This window comes from Papaver somniferum, chromosome 5 (genome assembly GCF_003573695.1).
Source record: "Papaver somniferum cultivar HN1 chromosome 5, ASM357369v1, whole genome shotgun sequence".
NCBI lineage: Eukaryota > Viridiplantae > Streptophyta > Magnoliopsida > Ranunculales > Papaveraceae > Papaver > Papaver somniferum.
Genome location: NC_039362.1, coordinates 178,165,681 through 178,178,589, shown reverse-complemented (window position 1 = coordinate 178,178,589; position 12,909 = coordinate 178,165,681). Strand labels below are relative to the sequence as shown.

Here is a 12,909-nt window from a genome sequence, read left to right as displayed (position 1 = left end):
ACCCCAAACCAAAGCATACCAACAAATTCACCAGGGGTTGGTTAGTTTACTTGCTGAAAAAAGAATCTCTTTTTCATGGCTTGAAAATGATGCTAATTTTTTTTATCGGTGAAAAATTTGGTGTTGGCATACCACTGGCTAATTGTAACTTTCTTCATTCACCAAACTGGAGTAATATACTTTTACAATGTAGTCTACCGAAAATCATAAACCTAATTTTAGTGGTCGCTTGAAATAAAAATACTGTATGTGTTGAGATTGTAAACTATCCAAGGAACCATGATTTATCAAATTCCAGTTTTCAAAAAACCAAGACATGACATGACCAACAATGTTGTTTTTGGAACAAAAAGAAATCCAACGAGAACAACTTCTGGGCATTCATTTCCAAAACTCCCCAAGACCTTTCCGCATTAGTTAGTTGCCTACGCTATTGCACTACTACTCGGGATCCATTATATATTCACACTTCTTACAATATGGTTTGGTATAAGTCCTACATACACAGCATGAAAAACAACAATATCATTTCTGCCATCAAATGCGGAAGAATCAGAACGGGGACTGGCAAAGTGGACATGTTGATTTGTGAGATGTAGAAAACCACTTGTAAAGACATGCTGAATGAAATTTGTGCTTGCAGGTCTTGCAAGCCAGTCTAGGGATGCTGTTGTTTGCAGTATGGATTATGCTGTAGCAGATTGGACACTCTTCAATGCCTTCAAATTCCTTGTCAAAGTTGTTCTTCCATGTCCGTATCGCTTCCGCCAACGCACCATTCTGCAATTTTACAGGTACAACAAATCAGTTTTCGTTCTCACAAAAAAGGGCTCAAATTTAAAGCTGCAGACGTTCCTTTATTCTGAGTAACTGAAAGGTGTCGAGAATACAAGAATTTAATTTATTGATAAAATAGAGATTAGTAACAGATACCTGACTACGAACAAACGCAACCATAGAGAACAACCATTTCCTTCGTTTTAATTCGCTGATGCCAAGACTTTTAGGGCATTCAACATCCACGGGCAGCAATGGGTAAGATGCAGGAAGGCGGATAACCAGGTCTATTCCAGTCTCTTCTTTTTTATACGTAGCAACAACCTCGTATGCTGGTTTACTCACACTAACTGAGAAATTCTCATCGACAAGGGCAGCCTTTTTAATCTGCATTTGAGATGAATATAAATTCAAATATTCAAGAAAATAGACACAATCATCAAATCTATTAGATTGTCACAAACCTGAGACAGTTCGTCTGCAAGGAGAAGGGGACTGCAATAAGTTTTTGTGAATAACTCAATTGCAGCTGAAGTTGACCGGTCACGCAACCTGGTGTACCAATCTCGTACATAAGCAGGAAGCACGTGAAGCATCGAGCCATATAGTGCCCCAGCAAGGGATGACATTTCTTCTGTTCCAATAGGCCAAAGCGATTCAATAGCAAACAGTAAAGAACCTGTTGAGATGGCAAGTTTTGCTGCAGCAGCAGCCTCAGATACACCGACTGGAAGCTCAACATCTTTCTTCTTTGAGCTACGCATTGCACCAGACTGTAACGGAATGTGCTCGAGTAGACAATCCAAAATTTGTGTATCTGCGAAGTCTTGTACCCACTGAACCAATTTCTGCTTAGCTGGTGATGGTGATGCCAAAGATTGAAGATGAGAAAGCAACAGAGCCCAAGCAGTAAAGACATTTACCTGCAGATTAGGAGGTCGAGAGAAATGCTCATCAATAGGGGTCTAATATGATACTAGAAATAGTAGAAATGACACTTTAAGCTAGCAGTGTTGTTACTGGAAATTACCCGATGATGCGAGATTAGATCCCCTTCAATAAGCGGAGATGGGGATTTTACAATCATGCGAGAAATTTCATCTCTCACGGGGATATTTTCAACTGAGGACAAACTGAGATTAGGAGACTGGACATCCTCCTGACTAGTAGAGGCATCCCCTGAAGGGCTAGATGCATCTTCTTCGGTAATAGCTAGATGTGAAACTGGGTCCGTTGATAGCATTATATAAGCAGCAACTTGTAGTGAATGAATAGGCTTGGCAGAAAACAAGATTGCATACAAAGAACTGACATATCCTTTGCTAAGCTCCCACATTTCCATCGACTGTATGGCTGTAACTTTAACATGTTGAGGAGAGTTGATCACGATGAACGATACTAACTCCCAAAAGTGAGTGCAGGCATGGCGGGATGAGGCTATAATTGAGGAGCAGCCTTCGGAACCTGCAATGGCCTCAGTTACACCTGTGGCGAAGAATAAGCGAAGCACACTTTCAAGTATCTTCTCTTTAATATCGCTCCACTTATCTGCTTTCACTAAACTAGAAGCACTGGGATCCTCTTCTTGCTGTTCAAGAAGCCCGTAAAACAGCGTATATGTGAAAAGGGAATTCCTGGCGATATTAATAGGAGATGGGTCTAACGATCTAACAATTTCCTCCAGCTTTGTTTTGATAACCTCTTCTGTAGCAGAATAGTTAACAACAGCATCATTAACAGACTCTGCAACTTCTTCCAAAGCCAGGACAGCAGAGTCGGTCTGTCTTCGCAACTGTGACAATACAAACTCCCAATCGTCATCATTAAGCTCCTTCCAGCAGTATCCAACACAAACTGATGTCAGTTTTTCCAAGGTTATCTGTACTGCTGATGACTGGGTAGCAGATGTCAATGCATCACCGCCACTTCTATGTTTTCGGAATAAATCTACTAGTAGAGTTTTCTCCAAACGCTTAACATCTTTCTGTGAGGCCATCTTCAGCGCACTTACTCCTCCTACGGAACTTAAAGGATAACAAGATATGACCACTTGAACCCATTGTTCTGTATCTGCAACAAAAGGAGAAGAATTTAAAGGTGGCAATGATTGGGTTCTTTGAAGCCAACCCTGTATGATATTATGTACTTGGTTTTCCTGGGAAAATTCTAGCGGGGCATCTTCATCAGATTCAGTGAGCCCTCTCCGCAATCTTCGGATAATAACACTTGTAAGAAAAGGGAGAATCCTTAAACATCTAGTATTGATTGTTGTTCCAAAGAAAAGCTTATCATTGAGACATTTAAGGAATACCGCAGCCTTGTCATTTGTCCATACGTTGTCTTTGATAAACAGAGCTAAAAGCAGAGATACGAGAGCTCTCAAGAATGGGTCTTGAATACTCTCTATTTCATCATCAGAAGCAGGCCATACGTTCAAAAAGCTTGGTTCTACATTGTCCCCGTTAACCAATGCACCATCAAGTAAAGTATTGACAATCGAATTTAACAGGTTGTCCTCTTGAGGTGAGTTTCCACCTTTCGCAAAGTCACACAGTGAAGGTAAGAAAGAACTTACAGCACTCCCCCCTGGCCACTTCCAGGTGCATAATACTTCAGCAGCAAGCCATGATCTTGAAAATGCATGTGTTTCCTGCACTTCCAACGAAGAGGAAGAAGTTTCTTGAGCAGTACCAGCGATTACCCGACCGCAACCAAGCTTGGAAATAAGCTTGACAATGAAATCCACAAACTGGTACTCATGTGTATGTTGTGGATTTCCAAATTTCAGGCTGGCTACTATTGTTCCATCACTGTGAGCTAACATAACCCACGAAGCCCAAGTTTTTCCATCATCCAACAGCTGGTCCAACAGTGATTGTTCTTCATATCTGCTAGGGCAGATGTATTCAAGAACTTCCAGCATCCATTCACAGCACAAAGTTGGAGCTTCATATGTATTGGCAGTATACGTCTCGAATATGGCAGATCTGATAGTCTGAACTAAGATATTCGCCAACTTCTTTCGGTTGTCTACATTAATGCTTTTCCAAAAATCTGAACTTACTTCCAAACGGAAAGAATGGAAGGATTCACCAAACCCAAAGTTGGGATCAAGATTTGCTTGTGAGTCATCATCCTCGTCATTTTCATCTGTGACTGAATTGCTATCTACTTGTGCAGACATCCTGTTTTCCCAATCCAATATAAATATGGCAGCTGATATAGATGAAACCACACCATATTCTCCTACAAACATCATTAAGCAAAAGAAACTACTTTGGAGAACTTCAAAAGCAAACTGCGCCGCCTCCAGCATGTTGTTGTGGAACAAGGATTTTGAAATTGAATGTTTATCTTCAGTGCATAATAGTAGTGAGCATGCATCCTTTGCCCAAGAAAAAGAAGAATCCCAAAGAGGCGATATTAACTTTCTAAGGAGCTCCTCAAATATGAGTGCCATAGAATCTTTGGAAACAAAATAAATCTTGTCTTCCTCACTAGAGCCACCAAGAACAGCACTGCAGCACAAAATGAAGAATACATGTAAAATGATTGAATTAGTGAAGTAGATAACAAATTTTAAGTTTCTCTTACATAACTGACGGGTGAACTTAGCAAATCACCAACCATATATAAGTTTCAGGATTGCAATAAAAACTTATTCATGCTTTATGATATCAGTTCCAGGGAGAAGTAAATATCGGACACATAGGCAACAAGAAGCTAAAAGCCAAAACAGGAATTTGCTTACCGTAAGAAGCGAGAATACGACTTCAAGAAGGGGGGAGAACAGGAAGCAACATTCGCAGCAATGGAATCCAGCAAATTGTGGTGCCACTTTTCCAGGTTGGAACCCGGTCGAAAATATTTCGTTCCCTCATTCTTATCAATTGCTCCTCTGACCTTTTCAATGAGCACAGCCAACATGTCAATGCTGTCAGAATCTAATCCATTACTTAGTGACCTATTTGCAAAGGTGATTATGCTACTCCACTGTTCTGAAAAATGCTGATCATCAAGTAAAGCAAGTAGAAGGTCTAGTCGTGCACCAACAGAGAGACTACTTCCATGCAAACACCATGGAACAAAAGTTTCTTTGAATACTTGCATAAAATGCTTTGTTTCATAGTCATTGTCACCTTCCTTGGAAGGAGCACCAGAACACACTTCCTCACTACTACGGAGCTGCGAAACTATACTTCGAGGCCCAAATATAGAAACGGAGACAGACAAAATTCTAACAGCATCTGGCGAATCCTGATCATCAGAAAAATAAAAAAAATTATATATGTCAAGAACGTGTATGGATTGCAATGTCTAAAATAGTTCAAATGCAAGCAGATTCATGTATGGAAGCCCATCTTACCAATGATTTAATCACGGGGAAAGCCTTTGTCAGCATTGGACCAGTTAAATACACCAAAGGCCACATTTCACCTTTCTTTACTGGGTGCTTCTCTAATAGCAACAGAAAGCTGACAATCTGGCTGATTTGTTCAGAGGGTCTTGACTGCTCTGTTTGATGAAGAAATTCTAGAGTGTTCTCCTGAAATGTTGTGCAGAAGGTGCTGAGCAAACTATGTTCCTCCCCAGAAATAATTGATAAGATCTCAATAATGCATTCTCCTAAATTCTGCATGTAGAGCAAGGGAAACTTGATGTTTTGCTTCTCCAACTTCTGTCCTTGAGATGATGGAACATTTTCTTCCGGTGAGCCACTGGAGGATTTCTGAGGAAGAACTACATCCTGACTTTTAGAGCTATCCAACAGAAGGAAGCTTTGCCACAGAAGATTTACAAGGATGCTAACAACAAGGCCGACTCTAAACTGATGAACAGCATCTTCACCATCGAAATACCTGCAAATTAGCGCCCGTTAAATGATTATGACACTCAGGAAATGAAATAAAAAGAACTATAAATTTTGAGGGTTGCAAGACCAAAACGATTAACATGATTTCATGAATACGAGAAGATACACACCTCGACGCATTCTCTATTGCCCAAATAAAACATTCTCTAAATGCTTTGAAAAAGGCCAGTCTATCTGCAGATGAGGAGTAGGATGTGTTTCTTCCTGCCCAAAGATTCTGGAAGAAGTCGAGGAAAAACTCATTACCCTTTAACGATTTTGGAGGCACGGTATTTATGAAAGGAACTAACATTGGATAAGAAATTTGCTGTGTTCCGTAGCACCCATTCCTTAAGAACTGCCAAAACCGGTTAAGTACAGTCTTCTGAATATTTGCAGGGGCCCAACTCTCTGGATATTTCTTAGAAAATAACAATACTGTCTCCCACATTGAAGAGTGACACGCGGGATCCTTTTCCTGAAATGAACCCAGTATTGCAGCAGATATTATTTTCATATTTCCTTCATTTATTACTTCGGGTATATGCTTAATGAAACTCCCTAATGCTGAATATGTAGCTGACCGAATAACAGGACTTTTAGATTTCAGAAATTCTGTCAAGTACTTGTGAGCAGAAAATATCTTCTCTGCAGAAGAAACAGCCGTCGCCCTTGCCTTAGAAGCATTCTTTGGTTCAGCCTTTACATTTTCCAACCCGGATTGCTGCTTGACCAGCAAAATATCAAGAAGTGTGGCTAATGCCAGCAAGGAAGAAGATATCACACGTTGGTGCATCTCTTCCAACTCATCCACGGGGGTTGCTTTATCAGATATAGTCTGCGGTGTGAGTTTTAGGTTCTCTTCCAAATAAAGAAAGATCTCACTTGTACAAAGAATCAAGGCATCTAATCTCTTCTCTGGAGCTGCAAAAGCATCCTGTTACCATACAAAAACAAGGTAATTCTTAATCATTATGGCAACAAAATGATATGATGAAAAGATCAGTATACATGTACTATGCCGACAATTGGTAAAAAATGATGATAAACTGTAGCCTTCTGGCTCTGAAGTATTATCAGTTCATTGGTAAAGACCGTATCAAAAGATTCATATCTAGAGATACGTCGGTCCTTATTAATAAATTACAGCATCAGAGAAATATGAGTTACTTACTACATAAACATGGGAAATACAATTACAGAAAATTCGGGTTGTAATTTTATTTCTGTATCTCAAGAGAACACGTTAAAATTCTGATCTGTTTTGCCCCTCGATATATTTTTTTATCCGTTTCTATTTTGGGTGTCTGTGTGTATGTAGAGGGAAAAGTTGGAAGACATCAGCACTGGGAGTGAGTCTAGAATATAAAAAGAGTGTAATACCTACAGGCTACAGCATTGGAAGGTATATCGTTCTGTTCGTAAAGCTACAAATTGTTCCAGTTAGTCTGAGCACAATGCTTTAATAAATAATTTTCTCAAAGTAATCGTGTTATCAATGGTGACAATAAAACTAACGGCCAACCTGAAATGAGCGTCTTGCAGCTTGAGAAATTTCAGAAACTGGATCAAACTGAGAGAACCACCACGGACCCATCAAGGATTTTAAATGTGGAGCTAAGCCTCTCCTGTTTAAGTAACTTGTGTCAAGAAATATGTATTCTCCACCACAAACATACGCATATCAAAAAACCAAAGAAAAAGAAGAAAAAGCACAAACCCGACAGCTGTGACAAGACTAGTCATGGTTTCGTGAGTTGCTCTTCGCACCTCTCTATTATACTCCAACAAGAGTCTCTTGTATTCAAATGCCTGTTTGAAAAACAAATAAGTCATAGTATCAGCAAAGGCAAAATATCATTAACGTAACCAACAAAAAGAGTCTGAACCACTCCGCACATCATTATAAGGAAAGATACGAGAAGATAACCATACCCATTGTGGAATTATCTGCACAATATCCTCCCCAGATTTTTGCTTGAATAGCTCTTGTAACGTTGTCAAAGCTTTAAGCTAACACAAAATATAAAAGGTAACATAAGCAACTCTTAGCTTATTTGCAAACATTTGATCGTTCCTACTACCAAAATCGAAGTAGATCACAAAATTTAAGAAAAACATAAAAGAAATCTCAAATATACAATAATTTACAAGGACAAATAATACCTTAGTCGTTGGATCTTTTCTACCGAGTCTTTTTAAATGTTGTGCGACTTCACTATCCACATCCTAGCAAGTCATAAACAAGAAAATGATACACTATTTAGGATTTCAAAATAGATACAGATTTCATTCAAAATATTATTTTTTTGGACAATAAACTTAAAATTTAGCTAAAACCGAAGAAGATCAAAAAATGAGATGTATATTCAACCCTGCAGCACCTCCTATACCCCAGACACCAAAATCCACATCCATCACAACCCCCTCCACCAAGTCCTCCTCTGACACCAATGCCACCTCCGAAAAATGTTTTACATATTCAAAATTTGCCCCACCTCTTTCATCCTGGCCAAAAAATCCACCTGCCTTCCACTCCCATCTCCTGTTTCGAACCCTCTTGCTTCTTCACCACCTACCCACCACCCCCACATCTTCCTAGTCCTCCAATCCCAACGTCACCTCCTATCTTAAACCTTTCAGCTGCCAACAAACTTTCTTAGTCCTCCAACATCAAAGCCACCAGCTGCCCCAAACTATACCTAGTCCTCCGGCACCAATTCCACCCACTTCCCCTGCCCCTATCAAGCTAACACCACCTTCACTGCCTCCCAACCAGCCACTCCAACCCATCTAGTACCAATTCCGCAGTGTAAGAGGTGGCATTGGTGCTGTAGAGAAGGACTTGGTGGTGAGGTTTGTGCAATTATACATGGAATCGCAAAGGAAACTCCAAAGCCTTCTCCCTAGTCGTCCCTCCCCAATTACAACAGCTCGCCTACCCTTACACTACCTCACGGTCCTGAAATCCACCTCTACCAGTACCAACTCCCCTGCAGGAGGTGGCATTGGTGGCGAAAGAGGAGACTTAACAATGAGGCTTGTGCAATCCACATGGAATCCTAACTATCCCCCTACACCACCCTCCAACTCCCTTGCAGTAGGTATCGTTGGTGCTAGGGGAGGAGCAATTGGTGGCAGGGCTTGTACTAATTTGAAATCTCTCAACACCTACCAGTGACCACCAGCATCCACCACACCGACCCACACTACTTAAAATCCCATAAGAAACCCTTAACGAAAAACCCCTAACAGTAATTTGTACTACTAATTTGTTAAACCCTAATTGTTCACAAAATTAAGTTGATAAATAGAGGGATTTTGAGTAAATTTACCGAGAAAGGATTAGAGTCTGGAGTTAGAGTAGTAGATTCGAGACGAGAACTTCCAACAAATCCACCAAATCCAACTGTTGCTGCTCCAGTTGGTAATAACGACGCAGCAACACTGAGAAGAAAATTAAGTTATACAAATTATAATGTCAGATTCTCAAAATTTGAACAACTCAAAAATCAAAACAGATACAGAAAGTAAAGAAAAGAAACCTGCTGCTGGATGGACGATTCTTGCTTCTGGCTCCATCTCCTTTTTGTTTCCCCATTAGAGACTTCTAGGGCTTAGGATTTCTAGGTTTTCTAGAGGAGAAATTGATTGTTTGATTGGCAACTAGACACCTTAATCCTTTGAATTGGGGATTATTGGGGATTGAAAATTGTTAATAAACCCTAGAACAACAAAAAAAAAAATTAAAAAAAAAAAAGAAAAACTGTGTAATTATATTTGAAGAGTAGTAAGCAAATAAGGAAATCTAGCAAGTTCTAAAATAGATTGGTTTCCTTGCAGCTCCAGAGAGAAAATGTGGGAGGGGAGATGAAGAAGAAGAAAGCTCTCAGGGTTTTCTTTTTTTCTGTTGACCAGACCAGATTAGACTGGTTCGGGGGACAGTACTCCGGACTCTAAACTAATTTATGCCCCTGGGCCCTGGCTGTATGACCTTGTTTGTACTCCAAGTTACACTACAAATGGTTAGTCGTCCATGGCATGGTTCGCTGTATCAGGTATCGGTGTGCTATTAATGTAGTAGGGTGATATTGTCTGATATTAAAAGTCAACTCTAGAAGTTAGAAGTGACAAAAAAAGAGTTGTTTCTTAATTTTTCGGCTTCTAGAGAAAAAAAAATAGAAGTTAAGTTGGGACCAAATTTCGGAATGGTGTCGGTGTAGTATTAATGTGGGAGGGTGATATCGTTTGATAGCAAAAGTCAACTCCACGGGTTAAAATTAACGGTCCGCGAGTTATAACTGTGTCACTATCCATATACAAAAATTCCAATAAAACAAATTGTTAACAAAAACCCCATTTAATATAAAATGTCTATATTACCCTTCTAGTTTAAATCACCCCAACAAAAACAAAAATCAACCCCACTTTAATTCTTATTATATTGTCACCCCCAACAAGAAATAAACAACCACCAATAAGCACCGCCGCCACCGATAACCACCGCCACCACTTCCGACCACCTCCGACCACCGCCACCGCCACCACCTCCGACCACCGCCAACGCCACCGCCGCCACTGACCACCTCCGTCGCCGACCACCACCTCCGCCGCCGTCGCCGACAACTACCGCCGCCACCGACCACCACCGCTCCGCCGCCGCCACCACCGACCACACCGTCGCCCGCCGCCGCCACCACTGACCACCGTCCCGCCGCCGCCACCACTGACCACCGCCGCCGCCACCGACCACCACCGCTCCGCCGCCACCGATACTGCGCAATTGCACCACCACTGCCAGCCACCCTACCATCCAGCACCACCATTGTCGACCACCACCACCGATACTACGTAATTGCACCACCAATACCAGTCACCCTACCATCCAGCACCACCACTGTCGACCACCGCCGACCAAAACCAGCACCACGACCGCCCACCACCACCACCTCCCAAAAATACGATGAAACCGATTTTGGTTTCATCATAAATACGATGAAAACCGATTTTGGTTTCATCTTGGTTTCGTGAGAAATCACCTGCAAGAAATTTTTTAAGAGGTATTATACATCTTCATGGATAGAAATACATTGTTGAAATACGATGGAACCGATTTTGGTTTCATCATAAATAAGATGAAACCATAATTGGTTTCTGCGCTTCAACAGCAATACCACCACCGCCGCCGCCGCCGCCCACCACCACCGCGCTACCATCGTTAATGCTAACCACCACCGCCACCGACGACCACCATCGTCGCCGAGCAACACCACCAACCAGCCGCCGCCACAAAAAATGAATTTCATTGATCAATATTCAAGAAAATAAGAAAAAAATGATGAAACCAAACAGAAAAATGATGAAACCAAAATTGGTTTCACCAAAAATAGATGAAACCATAATTGGTTTCGTGCAAATGTCTATTCAACTGCAAGAAAATTACAAAAAGTATTATACATTGCTGATGTGCCAAAAACGTAGATGCTGCCTACGTATTTTGCTAAATGCTAGTACAAGAAACATTAGAATAGAAGAACAACAAAACACATGGAAATTTAAAAATTCTATGCAAGATCACAACATTTTATGTTAAACTGCAGTGCGGTAGAACTGCATCATCGTTTAGTAAACTCAGTTTAATATTGTGATACAACTCACGGAATTTTGGTAAGATAAAAAGATATATTCAAAGATGATAAAGACATGCACAAGAATGAAAATAAAAAAATAAAGAAGTGGAGAAGTTATAAGGAACAAGGATGAGGTTACAAATTACATGTATCTGAAGCTAGGTAAAGAGAAGCCATAACAATATCCTACTTATCTCCTGATATAAACTGATGCATAGGGGCTCCAGATTGGATGCTTTCATTTCACGGGAATCAAGCTTAATCAAGCCAGGAGTGTCATTAATGGGTCCTGGTGCAATCCCATTGACTCTTATATCATAATCAGTGCCCTACTCCAAGGCCAATGACCTTGTCATTGGCATCAATAGCTTCCTATTCAGAGAAAAAAAATGAAATTTCATCACTTGAATCATTTCTATGAAGGTGAAAAGGTAGCTTTTGGTAATGAGAGTTGATGTTAGGCAAAAACATTAGATGCAATTGAAGTTTACTAAAAGGAACTACTACATTGTTGCCAACCTTAGCTGCGGAAACATGAATTTGATACCAAGTTCCCGAAGTTAATTGAATGAACTCGGTGGATGGCTTCTCGTTTGCAGGAAATGAATTGACAAACAAATAAAATTTTATGCCTCTAAGGGAAACAAGAGGCAATTAAACAAGCAAACGGGAGGAATTAACATTCACAAAAACTGATAAAAGTTAAAACAACTCGAATCAGTAAAATAATTTTATAAGTTAACAATCACGTACCTCTGCTATTTGGATTAGCTCTATAATCTAGTAAAAGAACAACACAAATTTTGCTTCCTTTAGCAGCCGCTATATGATGGTGATAAACAAAAAATACATAAAGTTAACAAGTCAATATCTTTTATAAGAAACACAACAAAAAGTACTAATTAAAAGAGAAGCAATGTACAACTGAAATATATACTTCCTCACCCTGTTCATTCTTAGATCCTTTAAATAATTTGTCCTCCTCATTGATCAAATCTTGCAGCAAACAAACATACTCATAAATTCCTCATTGATCAAATCCTACAGCAAACAAAAATACTCATAAATAACTCCAAAGTTAATATTATAGTGTTCAAAGAATAACCAACAAGATTGGTTTCATTGACCAATACTCAACCAAATAAGAAAATACAAAGTCGTCGTCGCTGAGATAATGATACCTATTGCATTCTCATCGATACACACTAAGTAAGAGAAAACTTTTTTGTAGAAGCAACAGAAGGAAAGATAGTACAAAATACTTGCTTTGCTGCCCATAAAGTGGCAAGTATACTTGAGCCAAACATCATTTCTGCTATGTTTATTGGTTCGAAAAATTCTTTGATAGGAACTGATTTTACTGATTAAACATATACATATGAAATTAGTGGGACCTCACCAAAGAAAATCAACAGGAGCCATATATAAATATGATAACATGGGAACTACTGAAGATACAAACTAATAGAGTTCAAAGATAGCATGCATCTCTAACAATTTCTGGTGTCCTGTGCCAACAATCATACTAGTGATTTAGGAAAAATAAGGAATTATAGAGTATTCCTCATCGGTGCCCAACAAGTACAAAACAGAATACGACATTTTCTTTACATTTTAAGCTTAACAAGTGGTTGTACAAGCATCTCCTAA

At 39.9% G+C, this 12,909-nt stretch overlaps 1 protein-coding gene across 1 annotated transcript; it reads right to left on the bottom strand.

Annotated features, from left to right (window-relative positions):
• Nucleotides 1–264: 264 nt before the first annotated feature.
• LOC113283791 (E3 ubiquitin-protein ligase listerin-like) lies at nucleotides 265–9,553 on the bottom strand. Its single transcript, XM_026533165.1, has 13 exons — nucleotides 9,175–9,553; nucleotides 8,965–9,076; nucleotides 7,796–7,858; nucleotides 7,565–7,642; nucleotides 7,350–7,441; nucleotides 7,155–7,257; nucleotides 5,761–6,566; nucleotides 5,144–5,636; nucleotides 4,529–5,034; nucleotides 1,808–4,295; nucleotides 1,242–1,700; nucleotides 934–1,164; nucleotides 265–780 (listed from the first exon to the last, which is right to left on the bottom strand). The coding sequence occupies exons 1-13, from the start codon at nucleotides 9,228–9,230 to the stop codon at nucleotides 553–555; spliced, it is 5,715 nt and encodes a 1,904-aa protein (XP_026388950.1). The 5' UTR covers nucleotides 9,231–9,553; the 3' UTR covers nucleotides 265–552.
• Between the last annotated feature and the right edge of the window lie 3,356 nt (nucleotides 9,554–12,909).

Bases quoted from the DNA above. Each gene is read 5' to 3' on its own strand.
- LOC113283791 (XM_026533165.1), bottom strand. From the start codon at position 9,230: ATGGGGAAACAAAAAGGAGATGGAGCCAGAAGCAAGAATCGTCCATCC. The intron at 9,077-9,174 runs GTTTCTTTTCTT...TTTTCTTCTCAG, and splicing joins AATCGTCCATCCAGCAGCAG to TGTTGCTGCGTCGTTATTAC. The intron at 7,442-7,564 runs GTATGGTTATCT...TTTTTCAAACAG, and splicing joins TGCAGATAATTCCACAATGG to GCATTTGAATACAAGAGACT.